Below are 27,768 nucleotides of genomic sequence, written 5' to 3'. Positions count from 1 at the left end.
AGCATCCAAAGTTTCCTGTGGGGAGAGAAGACTATTCATTGTATCCATAGGGGGGTTTTCACCCGTTACTCTTTCTAGGATTAGAAACATATTTATAACATTAATCGTTCCTCTTTATCATTACCAGATTCCAGCAACATCTTGGCAAACATCGGATTAAGAGGGAACTCGGCCATCCGTACCCCAAGTGGCTCTGTTAAACGACAGTGCTTATCCAGCCCTGAGAGATGAATAACAAAAAAGGACTATTTAGAAGAAAAGGTGCTACTAGACTCCAAACACAAGGAAAGCACGTGATTAACACAGAAAGAAACTGCTCTCCGCGGCATCAGAAGAATCAGAGAATAATCTGGATCGGGGTGTCTTGACTGGGCACCTAGTACCTCAACGACTAATACATACATACATTGTGAGGGGCCAAGGGCCACATACAGTATATATTCTTAATTTGGCTATCGGGATCATGTACATGTAATGGCTGATTTTACTTCAGATAAGTTTAAATTGTTGAGTTCGATGTCTTTAATGATAGCCACCGCATAGATCGATTGTTTAGAATTTCCAATTGATGCACCACAGAGCTGACAATCTCAACAAAGTACTGCATTGGCCATTGGTGATATAGATACTGTGTCCTGATGAAAGTCATTAAAAGACTGAAACCAAATAGAGCATCATTGCATTCCTCACAAAGAAGACCTGATAGATATAGATAGAGAGATAGATATAGATACAGATAGCTATAGATATTGATAGATATAGATACAGATAAATATAGATAGAGCGATAGATATAGTGATATATAGATAGAGATATAGATACATATATACATAGCTATAGATACAGATAGAGATACAGATATAGATACAGATACAGATATACATAGCTATAGATATAGATAGATAGATACAGATAGAGATACAGATATAGATAGATAGGTATAGATAGAGATAGAGATACATATAGATAGATAGATAGATAGATAGATATAGAAATAGATAGATACAGATAAAGATAGATAGATATAGATAGAGATAGATAGATATAGATAGCTATTAATAAAGATAGAGATATAGATAGATACAGATAGCTATAGATAAATATAGATAGATATAGATAGAGATGTAGATAGATAGATACATATAGATAGAGATACAGATATATATATATATATATATATATATATATATATATAGATAGATACAGATAGAGAGAGAGATAGATATAGATACAGATATATATGTATAGATAGATAGATACAGATAGAGATACAGATAACTATAGATACAGATAGATATAGATACATATAGAGATAGATAGCTATAGATATAGATACAGATAGATAGAGATAGATATAGATATAGATACAGATAGCTATAGCTATAGATAGATATAGAGATAGATAGATACTGATATAAATACAGATAGCTATATATAGATAGATATATATAGATACATATAGAGATAGATATATATAGATACATATAGAGATAGATAGCTATAGATATAGATATAGATACAGATACAGATATACATAGCTATAGATATAGATAGATAGATACAGATAGAGATACAGATATAGATAGATCTACATATATATATATATAGATAGATAGATAGATAGATAGATAGATAGCTATAGAAATAGATAGATACAGATAAAGATAGATAGATAGATATAAATAGAGATAGATATAGATAGCTATTAATAAAGATAGAGAAATAGAGATATAGATAGATACAGATAGCTATAGATAAATATAGATAGATATAGAGATAGATAGATATAGATAGAGATGTAGATAGATAGATACATATAGATAGAGATACAGATATATATATATATATAGATACAGATAGAGAGAGAGAGAGATAGATAGATAGAGATACAGATATATATGTATAGATAGATAGATATAGATAGATAGATAGATAGATAGATAGATAGATAGATAGATAGATAGATAGATAGATAGATACAGATAGAGATACAGATAGCTATAGATACAGATTGATATAGATACATATAGAGATAGATAGCTATAGATATAGATACAGATAAATAGAGATAGATAGATATAGATACAGAGAGAGAGAGAGAGAGAGAGAGAGAGAGATAGCTAGATATAGATAGAGATAGCTATAAATAGATAGAGATATAGATACAGATAGATATAGATAGATAGAGATAGAGATAGATACAGATAGCTAGATAGACAGAGAGATAGATAGATAGATAGATAGATAGATAGATAGATAGATAGATACAGATATAGATATAGATACAGATAGCTATAGATAGATAGAGATACATACAGATATAGATAGCTATAGATACAGATAGAGATAGATAGATGGAGAGATAGATACAGATAGCTATAGCTACAGATAGCTAGATATAGATACAGATAGCTATAGATACAGATACATATAGAGATAGATAGCTATAGATATAGAGATAGATAGATATAGAGATAGATAGATAGATAGATAGATAGATAGATAGATAGATAGATAGATAGATAGATACAGATAGCTATAAATATAGATAGATATAGAGATAGATAGCTATAGATATACAGATAGATAGATAGATAGATAGATACAGATACCTATAGATACAGATAGCTAGAGATATAGATACATATAGAGATAGATAGCTATAGATATAGATAGATAGATATAGAGATAGATAGATATAGAGATAGATAGATAGCTAGATATAGATACAGATAGCTATAGATACAGATATATATATATATAGATATAAATAGATAAAGATAGCTATAGATATAGATAGATACAGATAGCTATAGAGATAAATACAGATAGCTATAGATATAGATAGATATAAATAGATAGATAAAGATACATATAGCTATAGATAGCTATAAATATAGATAGAGATAGATAGAGATAGATAGATAGATACATAGATAGATAGATACAGATAGCTATAGATACAGATAGATAGAGATATAGATACATATAGATAGATAGATAGATAGATAGATAGATAGATAGATAGATAGATAGATAGATAGATAGCTAGATATAGATACGGATAGATAGAGATAGATATAGATACAGATCGATATATATAGATAGATAGATAGATAGATAGATAGATAGATAGATAGATAGATAGATAGATAAAGATACAGATAGCTATAGATAGAGATATAAATAGATATAGATATACAGATATATATACAGATACAGATAGCTATAGATAGCTATAAATATAGGTATAGATAGAGATAGATAGATAGATAGATAGATAGATAGATAGATAGATAGCCAGATAGACACAGATAGATATAGATAGCTATAGATAGATAGAGATAGATACAGATAGCTAGATAGACAGATATAGATAGCTATAGATATAGATAGATAGATAGATAGATAGATAGATAGATAGATAGATACATAGATAGAGAGATAGATAGCTATAAATTTAGTTAGCTATAGATATACAGATAGCTAGATAGATAGATACAGATAGCTATAGATACAGATAGAGATATAGATACATATAGAGATAGCGATAGATAGATAGATAGATAGATAGATAGATAGATATAGATAGAGAGATAGACAGATATAGATACAGATAGCTATCAATATATATAGATATAGAGATAGATAGCTATAGATATACAGATATATAGATAGATACAGATAGCTAGATATAGATACAGATAGATAGAGATATAGATACATATAGAGATAGATACCTATAGATATAGAGATAGATAGCTAGATATAGATGGATAGATAGATAGATAGCTATATATAGATACAGATATATATATATATATATATGTAGAGAGAGAGAGAGATAGATATAAATCGATATATATATATATATATATATATATATATATATATATATATATATATATATATAGATATAAATAGATAGATAAAGATACAGATAGCTATAGATATAGAGATAGATAGATAGATAGATACAGATAGCTATAGATAGCTATGAAGATAGATAGATAGATAGATAGATAGATACAGATAGCTATAGAGATAGATACAGATAGCTACAGATATAGATAGATAGATAGAAATAGATAGATAAAGATACAGATAGCTATAGATAGCTATAAATATAGATATAGATAGATAGATAGAGATACAGACCGCTATAGATACAGACAGAGATAGATATAGATATAGAGATAGATAGATAGATAGATAGATAGATAGATATAGATACAGATAGATATAGATAGCTAGAGATAGATATAGATAGATACATAGATAGAGAGATAGATACAGATAGCTATAGATACAGATAGCTAGATGTAGATACAGATAGCTATAGATACAGATACATATAGAGATAGATAGCTATAGATATAGAGATAGATAGATAGATAGATGCAGATAGCTATAAATATAGATAGATATAGAGATAGATAGCTATAGATATACAGATAGCTAGATAGATAGATACAGATACCTATAGATACAGATAGATAGAGGTATAGATACATATAGAGATAGATAGCTATAGATATAGAGATAGATAGATATAGATAGAGAGATAGATAGATAGATATAGATACAGATAGCTATAAATATAGATAGATATAGAGATAGATAGCTATAGATATACAGATAGATAGATAGATAGATAGATAGATAGATAGATAGATAGATACAGATATCTATAGATACAGATAGATACATATAGAGATAGATAGCTATAGATATAGAGATAGATAGATAGATATAGATATAGAGATAGATAGATAGATAGATAGATAGATAGATATAGATACAGATAGCTATAGATACAGATATATATATATATAGAGAGAGAGAGAGAGAGATAGCTATAGATACAGATCGATATATATATATATATATATATATATATATATAGATAGATATAAATAGATAGATAAAGATAGCTATAGATATAGATAGATAGATAGATACAGATAGCTATAGATACAGATAGCTAGAGATATAGATAGATATAAATAGATAGATAAAGATACAGATAGCTATAGATATAGATAGATATACAGATATATATATTGATACAGATAGCTATAGATAGATATAGATAGATAGAGATACAGACAGCTATAGATACAGACAGAGATAGATATAGATAGATAGATAGATAGATAGATAGATAGATAGATAGATAGATAGATAGATAGATAGATAGATAGATATAGATAGCTATAGATAGATAGAGATAGATACAGATGGCTAGATAGACAGAGAGATAGATAGATAGATAGATAGATAGATAGATAGATAGATAGATAGAGATATAGATATAGATACAGATAGCTATAGATAGATAGAGATACATACAGATATAGATAGCTATAGATAGATAGATAGATAGATAGATAGATAGATAGATAGATAGATAGAGAGATAGATACAGATAGCTATAGCTACAGATAGCTATAGATACAGATACATATAGAGATAGATAGCTATAGATATAGAGATAGATAGATAGATAGATATAGATAGAGAGATAGATAGATACAGATAGCTATAAATATAGATAGATATAGAGATAGATAGCTATAGAAATACAGATAGCTAGATAGATAGATACAGATACCTATAGATACAGATAGATAGAGATATAGAGATAGATATAGATAGAGAGATAGATAGATAGATAGATAGATAGATAGATAACTATAGATACAGATACATATAGAGATAGATAGCTATAGATATAGCGATAGATAGATAGATATAGAGATAGATAGATAGCTAGATATAGATAAAGATAGCTATAGATACAGATATATATATATATATATATATATAAATAGATAAAGATAGCTATAGATATAGATAGATACAGATAGCTATAGAGATAGATACAGATAGCTATAGATATAGATAGATATAAATAGATAGATAAAGATACATATAGCTATAGATAGCTATAAATATAGATAGAGCTAGATAGATAGATAGATAGATATAGATACAGATAGAGATAGATAGATAGAGATACAGATAGATATAGATACAGATAGCTAGATAGACAGAGATATAGATAGAGATAGATAGATAGAGATAGATACAGATAGCTAGATAGACAGAGATATAGATAGAGATAGATAGATACAGATAGCTATAGATGGATAGAGATAGATAGATATGGATAGATACAGATAGATATAGATACAGATAGAGATAGATATAGATAGATATAGAGATAGATATAGATAGCTATAGCTAGAGATTAGATAGATAGATAGATAGATATAGATAGATTGATAGATATAGAGATAGATATAGATACAGATATAGCTATAGATAGATATAGATATATATAGATAGATATAGATACAGATAACTATAGATAGAAAGATATAGATATAGAGATAGATAGATAGATATAGATTATAGATAGATAGAGATATAGATTAGAGATAGATATAGATATAGCGATAGATAGATAGATACACAAGTGCTGTTTAGTATGGCTAAAAGGGCAGATAAATGCAATTTATACAAAGACAGAAAGTGCCACCCAATGTACATGAGTAGTACATACAGGGTCCTGTTCCTACAAGTAGATGCATTGGGTGGTCTAAGTGCACTCATGCTTCACCCAAAGATGTTCAGACCCCCAGACACCGGCGTACTTACCTCCTAAAGCATAGAGCAGTTCCAAAGCCTGGACCATTGACTGTGCGGGGGGCGGCTGGAAAAGACAGAGGGGGGGAAATTATACAAAACCCATTCACTAAATGTTTCCCAGGTCAAAGTAAGAGTCCTGTATGAAGAAGGGGGCAGATTTCCACAAATGCAATTCTTATTGGGTTAAGGATACAACATCATGTAAGCGGCTCTCAATCAGGGGGTCTCAATAGTTATTGATCCTGAACTATACATGTCTGTTTATATATTTTATTAAAGAATTATTTGGAGAAGATTTAAATCAAATTTTTTGACGGCTTCCTTACTACACTATGTGTGTGAATGCATTACAGATATCATTTATATTTATTTTCTATTGATTCCGTATTAAGTCAGCAAAGGGAAAAGTGCGCTTCAACTTTAGAACAAATACACAAAAGGTATCCAAGCGTTCATGTGGCCCCCTCGAGCCCCCTGATTTCCACACCTACCGACAGAAAGGGGAAACGCAGAACGTTGTCTATGCCGAGAGCTTTCAGCTGCAAGATCACCGGCGACAGGTTACTCCTCTGCATCTCCGGTACCGTGGAAGGGGGTAACTTATGGAAATCTTCCTCTGCGGGAAACAAAAAGACGAGCCTGTGTTAGCAATAAGAACATTACAGAGTAACCCAAAACAAACACTACATTAAACCGGTTTACATGACATTCAAATAAATGGGGGTTCTGATAAAATGCATTAACAATATGAAGGTTCTGGGTATCTGCTCGCCAATTGCGTTACCCAAACAGTACTAACATTTAGACAGTTAGGACTTGAAATGTACGCCCTGTTCAACCTGTATGCAAGACGGGAATTCGGATACGAACACCTAAGCACAAGCAGTGACCCTCGTGGATTCAGCGTAGAATACAAACAGTAGCGACATTCTGGGCTCCCCGATATCCTGCTAATTCACCCCGAGATTACACAAAAAAAACTATTCTGGAACTATATCAGACCCCGAGGGTAGAAAAGGTAATTCTGCGGAAAGTTATTTTAAAAGTCTTGGCGCCACGGGAATAAATGGAACGGTCCATTCAATATGCATGTTTTATTGGTTGCTATGGTGATAGAGGGGATTTATAAAAGCTTGCAGCAGACATTATAAGTGTCATTCCGTACAGACAAAGAAAACCGACGTCTTGTGTTATAATCTCATGTCTGCCCCGGTAATTGGTTAGCAGAAATGCATTAGATAATGAGATTTCCTTATTCCTGCTGTTTCGTGACAATAGGTAACGCGTTCTCCTGGTCTATGACATCATCCACCCGCCAGGGATGTTACAATAACCCAATTCCACCGAGCCGTTGGTGTTATTTCAAATATCAATAGAAGAAAAGCACGGCGGGAAAAAAAAAAACGGTTGCTTGCTTCCATTTGTTGGTTTTAAAAGTCGCAGGGATACACACCCCATGATGTGAACGAGGGGCATGACGGAGCATGAGTTGGATTACTCGTGATGACACGCGATCCGTGCAGGAAGCGGTCATAGCCTCAGGCATATGGGAGTGGAGGAGCACATGGGACGAGGGAGAGACAGGGAACGGGAGGATATAACTACTGACGACTAGCGATAAAGAGAGACTTCAGGAGACTGTAATATGCTGACGGACCGGAGAAAATACAGAAAACAAACAAGAAAAAGATAACATATCATAACACAGACGAGAAAAAGATAATAGAGACAAACATGACAGCAGAGAGAGAATAGGGAGAAAACAGACAGAGAGGACATTAGAGCCATGGATGGCTACAGCCAAGTATACTTACTGTGCAGGCAATGGCATTATATAAAGCCATGCTACATTCTATAAGTGATCTTATCTTCATACTGGTTGGACCATTCTATTGGTTGCTATGGTGATAAAACCACTTTACAAACTTTGCACCAGGATCCCTTTTTATACATAACTCCCGCAGAAGTGGTGGATGTAACTTGAGAGCATATTTAAGGTGGAAGTAAAGTGGTTTTTCCCCCTTAACAAAAAAATTAAAGAAACCTGGCACATACATTGAGATTCATGAGTCACATGAGGTATGTCGGAAAAAAAAAATAGATAAGAGGAGAGAACAAGAATAATGTGGAGAGAACAAGACAGATGGAAACAGGATGGAGACACATATCAGGTGAACACGATGCATAGGGTGCCTTAAAGGTGCTGTTCCACTTAAGACAAAACAAGAATAAATAAATAGTTCTGACTGATACATATCATTGTGTGTGTGTATATATTATATATCTCCATGGTAAATATCTTATATTTCTTATTACCTGTGTAAAGCCGGTAGCACTGCCCAGAGCGGTTCCTCCCACTGCGCCCCGCTCTTTGATTGGCTGAGGCTTGGGACACGGGGACCAGGACCAGAGACTCGACGGCCCGTTTGGGGTCATATGCTCGTAGTTTGACAAAACCACAGTCTATGACGAAGGAGATGCCGTTGATAGTGATCGAGGTCTCTGCAATGTTAGTAGCTACTACCACCTGGAAAGGAGGACACAGAATTATACACGTAAACCACAAGCAGTGGCACTCTATCACGACAAATAAAACAGAATGTGCTTGTGCCTACACCCCAAGAACACTCAATAAGTAACATAGTATTGCACACAAATCACAACAGCAGCGTCGCAGACAGTCCAAGGATCGAAGCGTTACACGTACCTTTCTGACGCTGTGAGAGACCCTCTCAAACACTTTCATTTGCTCCGAAGCAGGGAGTCCTGCATACATAGGGAGGACACGTAGGTGTCTCTTCATCCCCGAACGAGAAAGCATGCGGGCTTGTTCCACCAACATGGACACCACGCTCTCAACTTCTTCCTGCCAGACAACATCATATGAAATCATGGAAAGAGAATAGGAAAAAGTACAAAAGAAAAAACAAAAGGGAAAATATGCAATAAGGTGGCGGGATGGGGAAAAAAAAGCATAGGATACTTTATATCTCATACGGTTCGTGTTTCAGGAGAAAAAGGAGCTTTTCTCACCTGGCCGGTCAGGAAAGCCAGAATATCCCCTTCCACGTCACCCTGGTGAATCTTCATCACTGTCTGAACTGTGGACTTTAAATAATCAGGAACTGGGCTGAGGTCATATAGATGGAAAAAAAGGCAGTAAGTAACAGAATGTGGGCAACAGAAAGGTATTAAAATTACTTAATAAGCCTTTATACTGAGGCCAGTTTGCCGATGGTGTTTGTTTAAACCAAGAGGGTTAAAAAGGAGATCCTAACCTCTGTGTATAAAAAACGTCTACAGGAAAAGTCCTCCCTTCCACAGTCAGGATGACGCAGGTGTCCCTGCTGGGGTCATTCGTATCGTTCTGGTTGAAGAAAGCCTTGAATTTCTATGGAATGGTAAAAAAGAAACACCACTGGAATCACAACTGCAAAAAGCAAAGACTTTATGGAAAAAGTTGGAGGACACAAGAACAAAATACAAGCAAACAGTGATTTTTTTCCACTACAGCAGGATTTTTCAGGGAAGTTGCAGTTTCCATTCCTCAATTTGCAATATTCATGGAGATTAAAGAAATGAAAGAAGTTCACACAATGAACTACACATTATGCAGGTCCAGATCAGCCCTTCTTTCCTGGTTTTGCTTAATTAAGTTGGTGACTTGAAACCCTTTAAATTCCTACTTTAGTGAAAAAGAAAAAGCGAAGCAGAGGTTTAAGGCTGGGAAAACCAGTACAGGCTTAAGCCAAATCCCGGACACTGGCCAACTAAGCATAACCACATCTTGGACCGGCTTAAGCACCCCCTTGGGCAGTAGGTGTGGGTCTTCAGGTGCATACAGGGTCCTGCGGTTTGGACACCAGCTCCAAAGTTCATCCCAAGTTCACGCTACGGCCCTGATGGCTCCCCCACCTCTAGTGATATAATGCAGCATGCATGAGAGACAGGGTGCAGCCAGTCACGCCGTGTGAGGGGTTCATGTTATATATAAATAATAATAATAATAATAATCCCTCCTTGCAGTGATTACCTCGGCATCCAGAGTCGCTGAAGCTATAATCAGCCTCAAGTCCCCTCTTTTCTTCTGAACCTGAAAAATGAAAACAAGAATTCTGATCAGCGTGGGAATACATGCAGGAGGACTGGAGTCAGACATTGGCAACTGGGCCGCGTCTTCTAACAGTCATGGGGAAATGTACCGGTATATGTTCATCCTTACTAAAGACATTGCTATTCAATATGACATTTTCATGGATACGCTAAAGTCTTACTAGCAGAATAAGTTCCCGGGGCTCACCTTTCTTAACCCTTGGGTTAGGAAGCGGAAATGTTCACATATCCTGCAAACCCCCCAGGTTTTTAACCCACTCAATGTGTGCCCCTTTTCTTTCTTACCTTCTTGAGGAGGCCAATGGCAATATCTGTGTAAAGGGTCCGTTCGTGAGCTTCGTCCAACATGAGCACACTGTGAGAATTCAGTAGAAACAGTTAGGCTTCTCATATAGACAGCAAACAGCTGTCCTGCATGCAAGAAAAGACCCAGGACTAAAGGTTTGAGCGATTACAGCAGGAAAATGGGCAGACAAGATGGAGCCAAATGGTTCTTATCTGCAATCAAATATTGTTTCTATCAAGATACCCCTTATTAAGCCTGAAAATAATCTAATGTTAGACTATGGGAGGTATAGGTACTGCCAGTAACCTATACCTTCCATAAGCCTCTCCCATTCACTCGGGGGTCTGCCGTAGGTATTAATAGTCTTCTCAATGCCCACAAAATACTATATTCCTATCCAAATGCACTCAGGTTCCCCCAGAAATGTTAATATACATGAAAGAAATTGCCTACACTTTAGGATTGTCATTTCTATCTAATTTATTTAACTTTGTACTTTCAGAGTCCTGCAGGCAAGGAAGAGAATTTACTTTAGGGCTGCAACTAACGATTATTTTAATAATCGATTAGTTGGCCGATTATTTTGTCGATTAATCGATTAATCAGATAAAAAAATACATTTTAAATTGAAGAAAAATTGCAATAAAAAAACGTACAATTTACACTTTCATCTCTTTATTGCAATGGCCTCTCTCTATTCACCTTCTTATTTTACTGACATAATAATAAAAGCTACAAGAACCCAAACACAGTGCTTCTCAAACTAGGTTTTAATACAAAGTTATTAGTAAATATTGATTCATATGTTAACTATTTTTCATATTTAATAAAAACTGAGAAAAAAGCCTTGTTTAAATTTTTTTATTTACCAAACTGCCCCCAGTTATGCACATCTGACCCCCAGCTTGCCACTCTGCCCCCATATATGCCTTATACCTCTTATATGCCAGATTCCACTGTGCCCCCTGATATGCCACTGTGCCCCTGATATGCCTTATACTCCTTATATGCCAGTGATATGCAACTGAGCCCCCTGATATACCTTTTACCCCAGATATGTTTATGCCCCCCTGATATACCTAATATCCATATGCCTTATACCCCCTATATGCCCTAAAAATTCATAATACCCCCCATACACCACTATAACTCACCCATACACCACTCTGGCTCCTCCCCCTCCCATACACCATTCTAGCTCCTCCCCTCCCATACACCACTCTGGCTCCTCCCCTCCCATACACCACTCTGGCTCCTCCTCCCCCCTCTCATACTCCACTCTGCCTCCTCCCCCCTCCCATACAACACTCTGCCTCCTCCCCCTCCCATACTCCACTCTGCCTCCTCCCATACACCACTCTGGCTCCTCCCCCCCCACACGCCACTCTGGCTCCTCCCATACTCGACTATGCCTCCTCCCATACATCACATTGGCTCCTCCCCCTCCCATACATCACTTTGCCTCCTCCCCCCTCCCATACTCCACTCTGCCTCCTGTGAACCTCCGTTTCTGACAAGACACCAGGGAGCCGGGTAGAGAGGCAGAGTGGCGTATGAGAGGGGGAGGAGCCAGAGTGGTGTATTGGAGGGTGGCTCCCATACACCCCTCTGACTCCTCCCCCCTCCCATACACCGTTCTGCCTCTCTACCCGGCTCCCTTACTGAAGGCACTTTCATTGCAGCTTCATAGAAGCCACAGTGTAAGTGAAGGGCAGTAACGGAGTCTGTCTGTGCGATGCAGACCCTCACCGGCTATCAGAGAGGATGATTCTCTGTCAGCCGGTGGGGGTCTGCATTGCACAGACAGACTCCGTTACTCAGCTTCTACGAAGCTGCAGGAAAAGTGCCTGTCAGTAATGGTGCCGGGTAGAGAGGCAGAGTGATGAATGGGAGGGGGGAGGAGGCAGATGGGAGGGGGAGAGAGACGGATGTGAGAGACCGGCCGACAGTGAGGGGAATCCAGGTCTCCTGCAGCGTAGCGGGGGATCTGGATTTCGGTGTTATAATCCGATCTCTGTTTGAGGTCGGATTATATAAGGAGAGGAGTTTTTTCAGAGCATTTGCTCTGAAAAAAACCTCTTTTTATAATCGATAAAAATCGATCCGATTAATCGATGATGAAATTCGTTGACAACGATTTTCATTATCGATTATTATCGATTTTATCGATTAGTTGTTTCAGCCCTAATTTACTTTGTCTTTTTTTTGTTGCTTTTAAAGAAAGTTACATGGGGGCATTTCTATGTATTCACATAGGGAGCATTGGGTTTTAATAATAAAATACAGTTCCTTGTATTAGCTGTACAGCGATCGGTGCAGAATATTAAAAGAAAAAACGTGGAACAAAGTAACCCAATCCCTAACTGTGTTATAGTAAATAAAGCAGCAAGGAGAATATTGGCCACCTCACCTGTATCTGGTGAGCAGAGGATCAGACATCATTTCTCGGACAAGCATACCATCTGTAAGAAACTGGGATAAAAGAAGAATAATAGGAAACAAATTACATTTAAAACGGAAGATCTTTAGCAGCAACACAAGATAATCTGTTTACCAAGCCGTTAGCTGGAATAATTCACCCCAGGGTGGTAACTGCCTGGTTGAAAATATTTGGCAAGTTTAATGCAAAATCCATGTAAACCGCATTAAAACGAGCCTCCCGAGCTCATCGCTCTGATGCCCCACTACGCCAGTCCCTCCACTGTCTCCCCATACCCTTCAGATCTTCCCACTTACACATTCACGCTTTTACCCTGGCTATACCAATTCCCTACCCTGTCCTATCGGACTCAACCCCAATTTTAAACACTTCATAAGAGCCTGGCTGCTCAGAGAAGCAAGCAATCTACCCTCAACACCCTCAACCTGTATCCAGAAAGAAACCATCAGTTCTCCCCGCTGTCTTCTTCTTCTGCCTTGTTCCCCCTAATAGAATGTACGTTTGCCAAAGCACGGCGCTCTTTTCCGTGTGCACCACTACGTCTTGATGAGTCAATGGAAACGTTACTTTTAATTGTCTTTGCCTCCCTATTTTAACCGCGGTAAAGAATCTGCTGGCGGTCCATAAATAAACATTATACAATGTACTGCATTTCCCCACTGAAGTCATTGAAGACTCGGCAGAATTCAGGAGGACTTTGGAACCTTTGTAAAACATTAAATACTCCAAACTACACACATCTTTCTAAATGCTCCCCAGGAAATGAAGACCACATAATCCACCGATCTCACCTTTATACGCGTGGCTTGTGGGTCAGTACAATCATCAAACCGTATGCAGTAGCCAACCTCATGTCCCAGCAAAGCCCCGCGTTCTTCAGCCACTCTCCCTGCCACCTGGCACACAAAATGATTAGTTACATGATAGACTTATAACACAAACAGCACAAAAGTACTATTTTTATAGTTAGAATAGAATAATACGGACTTCATGCATTTTCTACATTATAAGGGTTTTTATTGGGGGGGGGGTCCCTTGAAAACAGAATTATTACTTTTCAAATGCAAACTTAACAGACATTTCTCCTACAAATGTCTGCATTTAAACGTTGGCCCCGAGTTTTATAATCGAGCAAATACTTCTCTTCTGGAACACCTTACACAGATGGAGTATTAGGGAAACCTATGGGTCACCATAAATTTGACAGACAGACTGGAGCAGATTGGAGAACATTTGATTTGCCAAAGCATTTGTTTAAATTGTATTTTATTTTATGTATTCCTCTACTTTTATGGATTCCAAGTGGCTTAATAAATATTATATATAATTATCATCAGCAAAACAGACTTCCTTTTTTCAGACCGTCTGCTTTCCAAAAGTAACCCTTTCATCATTATATACATTATATGTTCTATACACATATAGGGTAGCTTACCGACACCGCTGCCACTCTGCGGGGCTGCGTCACCCCAACAACCCTCCCTTCGGCCGTCCATCCAGCCTCGGTCAGGTACTGTGTGCGGAGTAGACAGGAAAAGTTTGGAACCAAAGCTTAACATATTATTATGATCACCAGGCTGGACTTACTTTAGATTCAGTCTATCTGTACAAGAGGCTGAGAAACACTGCCATGTAATGCCCGACTGCTTTAGATTAGGTATGAAACCAGAACATTGTTGCATATAGTATAACTAAATCCCACCAAACCATCAATCAGGAACAGCACTAATGGCAGAGAGGAAAGTCCAGGGGCATCGACATGTTTCTTTTTTTGTAAATCAGAATTTTATTGGTTTTTAAAACATTTTATACACAAAGTGAGAAAGGGAAACAAAAACAGAATGGGAAAGGGAAGGAAGACAAAAACAAAATCAAAATCAAAATGGACAGCGCACGACCGCAGGAGCACATCACGACACCCTGACGCAGCAGGGCTAAACACAGTGACATAACCCAAGCAGTAGAAACGTGACAGGAAACAGAGACTCCAACAAAGGAATCCTAGGACCCCAGCCCAATTAAGGCAGCAGAAGTTGGGTGGAGGGGTCCAGAAAGAACTGGGACCAGTAGAACCAGGTCTGCCTATGGCGCTCACCCTGTCTATCAGAACGGGCCACCAGCTCCTCCAAAGCGCGCACCCTTTCCACCCGTAGAATCCATTCCCTAAACGAGGGCGGGGTGACAGAAGCCCAATGCAAGGGAATCAAGGCTTTAGCCTCGTCTAGCAAGTGTCGGAGCACGGACTTCTTATACACCGTAACAGGCGTGGTGGTATGATGGAGCAAATAACTGGCAGGATGAAAAGGAGGCGGAGAATCAGTGAAGCGCGGGAGGACGGCCTTGATAGCTCTCCAGAAAGGAACAATAAGGGGGCACTCCCACCAGATATGAAGGATCGACCCCACCGACAAGCCACACCTCCAACACAACTCCGAGTGGTCAGGGAACATGCTATGCAGGCGAGAGGGCGTACGGTACCAGCGCGTGAGTAACTTATAGGAGAGCTCCTGAGACCTGGTACTAAGGGAGCAACCATGCGTTAAGGAGAAAATCTTCCCCCACTGCGCCACCGAGAGGGACACCTCGAGATCCGATTCCCATTTCCCCACGTAGGCCGGCAAATCCCCATCCCCCACGCTCAAGAGCAGCCGATAAAGCAGGGAGATCCCATGAAGAGGAAGAGCATCCCTCAAGTGCAATGATTCAAAAGGCGTGGGGTCCCTGATAAGGTTGGGTTTCTGAGGGATAGACATAACATAAGCCCTGAGTTGCAAATATTGCAGAGTCTGCAGCGCAGTCGGGGCAGCGCCCCCAACAATGGCAGACAGGGAACGGAGTCGCGTCCCTTCCATATAGGACCCCAATGTCGGCGCATCGCCCGGAGCCCATACCAGAAACGAGCCTCCCGACACACCCGGGGGAAAATCAGGATTATACCTCAACGGCGTCTGCGGCGAAGGATAGGTAAGCAACCGGGATCTACGGGAAACAGAATGGAGAACCGCCAGAGTAGCCAAAAGAAAGGGGTGACCCCCCGTCTGCCTCCTAGCCACAGACGGCTCGAGCCACAAAAGCACCTTTATCGGCACTGAAGCAGCGTCGGCCTCCAAAGCCACCCACAACTTATGGGCAGGGCGGTAGGTCCACTCCAGGGTACGCAACAGGTGGCAAGCAAAGTAATAATTGCGAACACAGGGGAGGCCCAGGCCTCCCGCGACTTTAGGTTTCCGCAACAAGGCCAGAGCCAACCTCGGAGCCCGCCCCGCCCAGATAAAGGAGAGAAACAGCGCCCGCAAGGAGGAAAAGAAAGCACGCGGCAAAGCAATCGGTAAGGCTTGGAGCAAATACAGCACCCTGGGGAGGATGTTCATTTTAAGAGCGTTCACCCTACCCACCCAGGAAACAAACAGAGAACCCCAAGACCGAAGATCCTTCCGGATCGCATCAAGCAGAGGGGGAAAGTTAAATTTATATAAGAGGGAGACATCATCCGCCAACCAGACCCCTAAGTGCCGCAATTTACCCACACACCACCGGAAAGGGAAGGAGGAAGCCAACGCCTCCACTTCAGTCACAGGAAGGGAGACATTCAAAATTTCAGATTTGGACAAGTTGATTTTCAAATTAGAAAGACAGCCGTACCTCTTGAACTCATCCATCAGCACAGGTAAGGACACACGCGGGTTCACTAGGGTGAATAACATATCATCCGCAAAAGCCACCGCCTTATGATGCACGCCCCCACCCACCACACCGGTAACGTCCGGATTAACTCGAACAGCCTCCAAAAGAGGCTCCAGAGAAAGGACAAAGAGCATAGGGGACAACGGGCAACCCTGCCTAGTACCATTAGATATAGGGAACTGGTCCGAGAGGGCCCCATTAATACGCAGCCTAGCCGACGGGCAAGTATAGAGAGCGGAAACCCAACCCAGCATATGCGGGCCAAGGCCCACCGCCCCCAACACCTCAAGCATAAAAGTCCAATCAAGCCGATCAAAGGCCTTCTCGGCATCAGTAGATAGCAAAATAGCCTTGGCGTCCGACCGCTTAATCAAGTTAATCAAGTTCACAGCCCTCAGGGTCCCGTCCCTACACTCCCTGCCAGGCACAAACCCCGACTGGTCAGGATGTACCAAACCAGGGAGAAAGCGCCCAAGACGCATAGCGAGAACCTTGGAGAATAGCTTCAGGTCCACATTGAGAAGGGAAATAGGCCTATAACTCCCACAAAGCTCCGGGTCCCGACCGTCTTTCGGGATCACAGAGATCGTAGCGGCCAAAGTGTGGGGGTGGAAGCCCGCACCGTCCAGAATGGAGTTAAACACAGCTACCAACCGGGGGCCAAGAACATCAAAAAAAACCTTATAATAACTCAAAGACAAACCATCCGGGCCCGGGCACTTCCCCGGCTTAGAGGACTTGAGCGCGTAAGCCAATTCCTCACTGGAGATCGGGGCCTCCAGGAGCTCAGAGTCGGCAGGGGACAAATGGCGCGGCAGATAACGCGAGAGATACTGGCGAACAGCCAGTCTATGGCTCTCAAGCGCCTCAGGGGCGTCGTGCGTGGGGGAACGATTATACAGGGAGGAATAGAAAGCAACAAATTCCTTCGCTATAGCTGACGGGAGATAGCGCAGGCGACCACCCGGGGAGCAAATACTGGGTATATAGGACAGTTGCCTCCTCCGACGCAAGGCGCGAGCCAAGTACTTCCCAGGCTTATCTCCATGCTCGTAAAAAATGGCCTTAAGCCTATCATAATGCCTCTGGGATTGACTATGAAGTATATCGGCGAGTTCCGCCCGAAGCACAAGCAAACGGTTAAAGTCGCTATCACGCAAAGAATCCTTATGAACTGCCTCCAAGGCTGCTATCTGTACAGTAAGATCACTAAGCTTCTGAGCATAGGCCCTCTTCCTCTCAGCACCCATCTGGACAAACCGGCCACGCACCACACATTTATGAGCCTCCCAAACCGTATGAAGGGGCACATCCGGGGTGACATTGGTCAAAAAATAGTCGCGGAGAGCCGCGGCTATCGAGTCCCGCACCCCCACATCAGACAGCAAGGACTCATTCAACCGCCACGAAGTCTGAGTATGACGGGTCAACGGGGATGCAAGCGTCAGCGTCAGAGGGGCATGGTCCGACCATGTAATGGAACCATAGCTGGCCGCCTTCAAAAGGGACAAATGGTAGTGCGTGAGAAAAAGACAATCAATACGGGAGTAACGTTTATGAGGGACGGAGTAAAAACTATAGTCTTTGTCCGTCGGGTGAAGGGCCCTCCAACAGTCAACCAACTGATCAGCAGTGAGTAAAGCATGAATTCTCCGCAAAACCCCAGGGGGGGGTCTGGGACGCACCCGTGGAGGAGTCCAGTTTGGGGTGGAGAGCCACATTGAGGTCGCCCCCAAAAAGCAATAAACCCTCCTGAAAGGTACGGAGCACCCGCAACGTCTTAGAGAGCCACGTATGTTGTTTCACATTAGGGACGTAAACATTAGCGAAGGTATAGGCCTGACCGGCCACCCGCCCCTTGACAAAAATAAATCTACCGCCCGGGTCAGCCAGGTGCTCAACATCAGTGAGCGGAAAGTGTCTCGAAAACAAAATCGCCACCCCCTTCGACTTTGACTGAGGGTTATTGCTGAGGAAGGACACAGGATAATCCCGTGACATCAAACTAGGGTGGGCCGAGCCCCGAAAATGAGTCTCCTGCACAAAGGCCACCGAGATACGGTGACGCTTCAAATCACGAAGTAGGGCCGACCGTTTCTCCGGCACATTAAGGCCCTTAACATTAAGGGACAGGACGGCGAGATCAGCAGGCCTATAAGCCATGACGGTGTCCACAAAATACAAGGGGGGAAGGGGAGAAACACTAGGCGAGGGAGACAAGGAAAAGGGAAGGGAGCAGGTACAAACCGACCCACAAACGAACAAACAAACAAACAAGAGGAAGGGAAAAGAGGGGAGAACAAAACCCTCCCTCCCAAAAAAGTACCAAGGGCGTCAGCTGGAAAAGAAAACACTGTAGGTCCAAAAACAGCAGAACCACAGTGCACCACCAGCACGGCACGACGCCTACGGTCAGAGGCGAAGGAACGGCCGAAAAAGAAGAAGCCGGACAAAATCAAACAAAACAAAAACAGCGAAAGGAACAACAAACATGAGACCACTCTCCGGTCCCCGGCCTATAAAGTAGCGTGACACAGCAACAGCCCCGCCAGGAGAAAGAAACGAGACCAAGTGTAACCATGAAGCAGAGAGAAGGGACCACTCAGCACGCCGCCCCCCACAAGGACAGCAAAACAGAGGACCCCGATAGGGTAGCGCAAAGAAAATAAAAACGATAAACAAACCCCCCCCCAAAGTGCCGAACCCCCCCCCCAAACAAAGAACCACTCTTGCGCAGAAAAGGAAGTGTTGCCCGCAAGGAGAAAGGAGCGAGCAGCCGCGGCTCGCAGCACCCCCCCACAGTAAACCGAGCAGAGGGCAAGTGACAGTAGTGGTACATGAGCGCAACAAAAAAGAAAAAGGAAAACAAACCCCCTGCCACCCAACCCCCTCCCAAAAGAGCCGAACCCCCCAACCAATACTCGAAAATGCAAGCGGAAGTGTCGTCCAGAAGTAAAAAATAAGAAGGTAGCAAGCGCAGGACGCTTCACTCCCACAGAGACGGCATATCAAAGGGCTAGAGGCAGTACCAAATTATCAGCGCACAGGAAAACAAAGGAAAAGCATAACCCCCCCGAACCAACCCCCACCCAAAAGAGCCGAACCCCATCCCCTATCTCAAGAAACCACACCCAGAGCCAGCATATGGACACTCAAGGCATAAGCCTAGGGCCCCAATCATTGACAGACATGAGAGCCTGACGGCAGCGGATGCAGCACCGAAAATAAACACTCTAAACCCCCCCCCCCACGACCCGCACAAAAAGTAAAAGAAAACAAACATAACCCCACAAAACATAAATAAAAATAAACTTGCGCAGCGATACAATAATAAACTCTGCACAATGACAGAGGTGGCCAGGATCAGGATAGCGTCCCCGAATGCGGCAGGAGGGCCCAGGAAGACCCAGCCAGAGCCACCACACAGGTCCCGAGATGGTAAGTCAGGAGCCCAAGGCCAACACGGACGTCCAACAGCGGAGAAACAGCAGGGACGCACCACCCAAAGTTCATTCCTCCGGGTCCGTAGCCTCCGGAAGCCGCAAAGGCAATCTGCCGCGACGGGCCGCGTGGCCCGGCGACCGCTCCCGTCGACGCGAAGCTCCTCCAGGGCGAGCCGCACGATCCACCGGTATGGCGGGCAGGTTCCAATCCGGAATCTGAAGAGCAGGTAGGCGGAGGTCCCTTAAGAAAGCAGGCAGCTCCCGGTGACAGCGAAGCGAGAGAACAGAGCCCCCCGATCGCACATTAAGGCTAAAGGGGTAGCCCCAATAATACGGGATTCCACGGCCTCGGAGCTCGGCAGTAAGGGGTCGCAGCACTCTCCGATTCTGCAGGGTGATATCGGACAGGTCCTGGAAGAGGGTGATCGCAGTGCCTTCGAAAGTCCAGGAGCCCACCTCTCCCGCACGTCGCATAAGCTGTTCCTTCAGCTGGTAGTCGGTCACGCAACAAATAACATCCCTCGGGGGCGCCGACGAGGGACCCCGAGGTCTCAGAGCCCTGTGGGCTCGATCCAGGGAGAGCACAGTCTCTGGAGGCCGCCCCAAGAGGCTGTTGAACAAGCGGACCACCAGGCCCCGAACATCTTCAGGGGAGTCAGAAGTGACCTCCGGAAGGCCTCGGATCCTGATGTTGTGCCGTCGGCCCCTGTTATCGAGGTCCTCCAGACGCCTCCTGTAGTCAGCCAGGTAATAGTCGTGGCGAGCGGAGGATAGCTCCAGGGCAGATGTCCTCTGGGCCTGCTGAGCCGATTCAGACTCCCGGAGCGTGAGGCGACGGTCCACAGCATCTAAATCCGCCCGAAGGCCCGCCACGGCATCGGTCACGGTCTGTTTAAGCTCCGAAAGCAGCGTGTTGAAGTCCTCCCGCCACGGAGCAGAGGAAAAAAGCTGGCGAACATCCGCGGAACAGGTAGGTAAACCCGGCACTCCAGAAACAGCGTCCTCTCGCCTGTCTCCAGAATCGCGGGAACTCGCGGGCGATGCTACCTCGTGGTCTTCAGGCGCCTGTGAGGCCAGCGCCGCTGGGGTACGAAAGTACTCCCTAAGGGAAGCCACTGACGACCCGGCACCCTCCCCAGGCACCGACGGGGCGGAGGACTGCCGTCTATTGCGCACCATGGTGGCTATTGTTAGCTAATAAAAGCTGATATCACCGGGGGACCGACGGAGCTCAGGTCTCAAGCAGCCATCTTCTCCAACTGTCGGCCACGCCCCCTCGGCATCGACATGTTTCATGCAAATATGTGATTAATCAAAGGCTTATTTGCTCATCTGATGGCTTGGAACACGGTGGCCATACCAATGTGAAACCACTATAGGGGGAAGAGGTTCCCTACAATTAATCTCTTTTACTGAGTTAAATAACGTTATACACAGAGAGGACAGCAAGATGTAAGAGCTATCATACTGACAGCAAATCGCTACACTCCCAACTTATAAAAAGCAGGTTTTTGACTCGAAATTGCAACCTACCTGTGGGATCTGGGTGGTCTTCCCGCATCCCGTCTCTCCAATGATGACCACGGTCTGGTAATTTTCAACTAAGTATAGGATATGATTTCTAAGCTGAAGAAAGAAAATAAAAGAGCAATAAGTGAGAGTTCTGTCATAGCGATGGTCAGCCATAAAAGCAGTGAGGCAATAATTACGGAGGGACAGTTGTACTACCTTACCCTTCCTCCAGCTCCTGCTTTAGAGGAATAACACATAAATAGTGAAATCAACAGCATCATTTTATTGCAATGTGATCTGCTTTCCAAAATAACCATGCATGGAATGGTTTAGGATTTAAATATATTTACAGAACTGATTTGCACATTATTCTCTATAAAGCAACAATATTTCCAATATGATTAGCAAAAAAACAACAAAGACATTTCTAAATGACCCCAAACTTTTGAACGGTAGTATATACTTAACAAAGATGTCAGCCTTTAATGTCATTAACATAATATACTCCAAATCCGCTGGGCCAGGGCCAAAAGGGTGCTTAAAATAAGTGGAAATGTTTAAATTTTTTTATTTATTTTTTTTGCAAAAAAAATTACAAATAAAAAAATTAGCTGCTGAGTTGGTTTAATACAAAAAGGTCCAAAAACATGAGGTTTGGGTATTCCCTAAAGAGACCTGCCTACTTTTGGATATCCAAGCTTTTGAATGAAATAAAATACTGGATTAACTTGTTTTCAGGCGAGGACATGCAGAATATCCAGCCTGGAGTTAAACACAACTGACCAAAAGTAACTCAGCGACTTCTTGTTGAACAATTAACCCATGAATGGAGCAGCGTGGGTTAATTCTGGGAAATGTAAACCCCTTTCATTGATTGGCTGATCTTAGTGGGGTCTCACTCATATTGATAGGAAGACCCCCTTCAGTTTATGGAGTTTCGCTGTACCCAGGGCCGGCCTTTGGGGTGTGCGACCTGTGCGCCGCCGCAGCGCGGTCCGACGCCACTGCGGGGTCCGCCGCAGCGCGGTCCAACGCCCCTGCCGCCGCGGGGTCCGCTGCCGCCAGTATGGGGGCACCCGGCACCCCTCCAGATACGGACAGTAATGTCCGCCGCTGGAGGAGCAGGCTCGCAAGGGAGCAGTATCGGAGGTCTTTAACAGACCTCCGATACCGCTCCCTTGTGATCCCCGCGGCAAAAGCTGCTGTGCGCCGGGGTTTGCTGTGAGATCCCGGCGCACAGCACTGAAGCCGCGCCCACCGGTCTCCGTGCCCTCTGACCCGGAAGAAGAGAAGACAGAAGAACTAAGAAGAAGAGCGAAGAGGAGGCAAAGAAACTGAAAGAGGAAAGGTAGGAAAGCATAGAGTGACAGTGAGAGTGGATTGGTGTATATGTGTGGTTTGGTATATATGTGTGGTTTGGTATATACCGTATTGGCTCGGATATAGGCCGCCCCCGTATATAGGCCGCACCCTAAAAGTTTGGTGCTTTTTTAAAGAAAAAGTTTTTTTTCTTTACAAAAGCACCAAAAAAAACATGCTGCCACTCTGTCCCCCCCCCCGAGATATGCTGCCACTGTCCTCCCTCCCCGAGATATGCTACCACTGTTCTCCTCCCCCCTCCCCAATATGCTACCACTATCCTCCTCCCCCCCCGATATGCTACCACTGTCCCCCCCCGATATGCTACCACTGTCCCCCCCCCCGATATGCTACCACTGTCCTCCTCCCCCCCGATATGCTACCACTGTCCCCCCCCCGATATGCTACCACTGTCCTCCTCCTCCTCCCCCCCCGAGATATGCTGCCACTGTCCTCCTCTGCCCCCCCCCTCCTCGACTTACCGGAGCAGACTCCCGGGTGTCTTGCGGGGCCGGCGAGGGACATCTACGCAATACGCGTATGCAACTTCCGGTACCGGTACCGGAAGTTGCATACGCGTATTGCGTAGATGTCTCCCGCCGGCGCCGCAAGACACCCGGGAGTCTGCTCCGGTAAGTCAAGGAGGGGGGGCAGAGGTAAAACGCTTAGACAACCTCCCGTGCCGGCACCCCCCCCCCGTGGGAAGTGCTGGCAGGGGAGGCTGTCTGAGCGTATCGGGGAGTAGGATACAGGTCCCCTGCACCGCTGCGGGGGATCTGTATCCTAACCCCGCTGCCTGCCCGGCGCACGCGACTGCATGTCCCAGGCGTCGTGCGCTAGACCCCGAATATAGGCCGCACCCCCACTTTAAAAACTTAAAGTGGGGGAAAAAAGTGCGGCCTATATTCGAGCCAATACGGTATGTGTGGTTTGGTATATGTGTGGATTAGTATATATGTGTGGTTTGGTGTATATGTGTGGATTGGTGTATGTGTGGATTGGTGTATATGTGTGGTTTGGTGTATATGTGTGGATTGGTGTATATGTGTGGATTGGTATGCGTGTGGATTGGTATATATGTGTGGATTGGTATATATGTGTGGATTGGTGTATATGTGTGGATTGGTGTATATGTGTGGATTGGTGTATACGTGTGTGGATTGGTGTATACGAGTGTGGATTGGTGTATACGTGTGGATTGGTATGCGTGTGGATTGGTATGCGTGTGGATTGGTGTATATGTGTGGATTGGTGTATATGTGTGGATTGGTGTATATGTGTGGAGTGGATTGGTGTATATGTGTGGATTGGTGTATATGTGTGGAGTGGATTGGTGTATATGTGTGGATTGGTGTATATGTGTGGATTGGTGTATATGTGTGGATTGGTATGCGTGTGGATTGGTATGCGTGTGGATTGGTATATATGTGTGGATTGGTGTATACGTGTGTGGATTGGTGTATACGTGTGTGGATTGGTGTATACGTGTGTGGATTGGTATGCGTGTGGATTGGTATATATGTGTGGATTGGTGTATATGTGTGGAGTGGATTGGTGTATATGTGTGGATTGGTGTATATGTGTGTGTGGATTGGTGTATATATGTGGATTGGTGTATATGTGTGGAGTGGATTGGTGTATATATGTGGATTGGTGTATATGTGTGGAGTGGATTGGTGTATGTGTGTGGAGTGGTGTATGTGTGTGGATTGGTGTATATGTGTGGAGTGGATTGGTGTATATGTGTGGATTGGTGTATGTGTGTGGATTGGTAAATGTGGATTGGTGTATGTGTGTGGATTGGTAAATGTGGATTGGTGTATGTGTGTGGATTGGTGTATGTGTGTGGATTGGTGTATGTGTGTGGATTGGTGTATGTGTGTGGATTGGTGTATGTGTGTGGATTGGTGTATGTGTGTGTGGATTGGTGTATGTGTGTGTGGATTGGTGTATGTGTGTGTGGATTGGTGTATGTGTGTGTGGATTGGTGTATATGTGTGGAGTGGATTGGTGTATGTGTGTGGATTGGTGTATGTGTGTGGATTGGTGTATGTGTGTGGAGTGGATTGGTGTATATGTGTGGATTGGTGTATGTGTGTGGATTGGTAAGGGTGTGAGAGTGATGGGTGTTATGCTGTACCATTTCCAATGTATTTTTCATTATATAATTATGCTCTAAAGTACATCATAACTCCCATCACTCTTTACTGTTCCATACAGTGGCAGAGCTGGGAGGCAGAGGCCTTGCACCCCCACCGCAGGACTTCTGAAAGGTAAGTGAACTTCAAAGAGGGAAAGGGTAGATAGTTAGGAGGGGGTAGATAGGGAGAATGGAGTGAGACGGGGTACATAGGGCAATCATACTCCTATCATGCCAAGTAGTCTACGAGTACATCCTGGAATCTGCGGGCATGATAAGAATGTGATTGCTGTTAATCATATATATATATATATATATATATATATATATTGTTATTTAATTGTTTTGTTATGTGTTATGGTGTGGGGGGGGGGTCATATTCGGTTTCGGCCAGGTAAATGCTGCACTTTCGGTTTCAGTCCAGAATTCGTTTCGGTGCATCCCTACTACTAAGCCAGACAATGAAGTGGTAGGCCTACACCACATCAATGTTTGGCGTAGTATATAGTGATTGGGGTTTTGTTACAAGTTTTGATTCCTTTCTTTTTTTGGGATGGGGGGGGCGCCAGACGAGTAGTCCGCACAGGGCGCCAGAACACCTAAGGCCGGCTCTGGCTGTACCCACCAGTACTCCCCATGTTACCTTAAACACCGGCAGCTTCTGTCTCTGTTGCTCTATGGAGAGGGAAGCGTGCGGGTTATAAATGACAGAGGAGGCTTCTGCGATACTCTGCCTCTCCTCCGCGATGCTGGCTCCGGGACCCTCTGTACCTGCAACACAAACAGGAGGATCGTCAGCAGATGACTGGATTATCATGCAATATATATATATATACACACAAAAGATATAGAATGTAACGCACTCACTTGACTGGAAGCAGTTGCAATATGCCCGGGTGCTAACAATCCAAAAAATATATACAGCAAATAAAGTTGATCGTAGCATGATTGCTCCACATTTTGGATTTAACCCCTAGTGTGTTCTTTAGGCAGAACTCCTGCTGTCATTTCGAAATCACAGTATGTTTTATTATATTAAACCACATTAGTGAGGCTGTTGACAGCACACACTAGTCAATGATCTTGCCCTAAATCACTGAAACCACTTTACTTACATGTTTATCACAAAATGTATTACTGCTTGAATAAGATTGTAAGCTCCTTTGCACAGGCCCACCTCACCTCTCGTTACTTAAGTCAAATCGTTATGTTATGTAATGCATACCCTACATGTCCTGTCCTGTTTATGCATTGTACAGCGCTCTGGAATATGATGGCGTTATATAAAACAATAAACCATTACATTAAAGGTGGCTTTATCTTTTCAAAAGAACTGTTAGGAAGTCATCGCAATAGGACACGGTGATGACTATTAAACGGTTAATACTCTGGCTTAGCTCCTGTAGAAAGTTCCCAGTAGTGTGCACTCACCCTCCAGTGAGTTAATGCCCCCAAAGGAAGCACACACCCTGCTAGCCTGCCTCGAGTGGGTGATTCTGGGCCCCTCTGAATGGCAAAGGCCGCAAGCTTATTCCTCATGAATGAAACACGTACAGAGTGCGAGTGCCTCACTCACTGGACGGGGAGTCTCCTTCAATAGCTGCAAGATTACACAGCCCCGGGAGTCTCCCTCTAACCGGGTCCAGCCGTTAAAGGCCGAGGCTCGGAATAGCTTTCCCCAAGCTCAGGGAGCTCGGTGTTAATCACTAAATGCCCTGCATAGCATGAGCCTACGGTACCCACATCCTCATAAACCAGAAACACCCGGTGCCCATTGTACAAGCCTTACCCGGCTTCCAGAAGCGAACCGGCCCCGCGGGCGCCGCCATCTTTAGTGAGGGCTCACGCAGAGCGCTAGGCTACATCGCATGCGCGTGGCAATAGGAAGAGCCTAGCCGGTTACCATGACTACACACAGGCTTGGTAGGCATTCCCATTATAATAGTGCATGAGGACTCCATTCATTGTTTACACAACCTCCACGTTGTATTCCATTGGTTGTACCACAGCAACTCCCATCACCCTTAGTCCACAGACTGTTTTTAATTCCCATCTTTTTATTTATTTTTTTTTACATTTCCACCATTCCTGCCACATAAACTTGTTGAGCAGATGCATCTTGTGGCCTGACCCTGCT

General features: G+C 43.0%; 2 protein-coding genes across 2 annotated transcripts in view; both read right to left on the bottom strand.

Annotated features, from left to right (window-relative positions):
- The window catches only part of LOC128470985 (probable ATP-dependent RNA helicase DHX35), a 25,521-nt gene extending 25,431 nt beyond the window's left edge, over window positions 1-90 (bottom strand). The window contains exon 1 of the mRNA XM_053452829.1: window positions 63-90. Coding sequence (XP_053308804.1) covers window positions 63-90 — 28 coding nt within the window. The remainder of the gene's footprint in view (window positions 1-62) is intronic.
- LOC128471897 (probable ATP-dependent RNA helicase DHX35) lies at window positions 23-27,489 on the bottom strand. Its single transcript, XM_053453895.1, has 15 exons — window positions 27,421-27,489; window positions 26,275-26,402; window positions 22,154-22,246; window positions 14,929-15,006; window positions 14,285-14,389; window positions 13,464-13,525; window positions 11,053-11,122; window positions 10,688-10,747; window positions 9,933-10,045; window positions 9,688-9,784; window positions 9,362-9,520; window positions 8,971-9,181; window positions 7,146-7,270; window positions 6,664-6,718; window positions 23-220 (listed from the first exon to the last, which is right to left on the bottom strand). The coding sequence occupies exons 1-15, from the start codon at window positions 27,458-27,460 to the stop codon at window positions 93-95; spliced, it is 1,524 nt and encodes a 507-aa protein (XP_053309870.1). The 5' UTR covers window positions 27,461-27,489; the 3' UTR covers window positions 23-92.
- Between the last annotated feature and the right edge of the window lie 279 nt (window positions 27,490-27,768).

The sequence above is a fragment of the Spea bombifrons genome, chromosome 13, assembly GCF_027358695.1.
Source record: "Spea bombifrons isolate aSpeBom1 chromosome 13, aSpeBom1.2.pri, whole genome shotgun sequence".
Classification (NCBI taxonomy): Eukaryota; Metazoa; Chordata; class Amphibia; order Anura; family Pelobatidae; genus Spea; species Spea bombifrons.
Note: the sequence above shows the minus strand (reverse complement) of the source record. Positions and strands in the feature narration are given on the sequence as shown.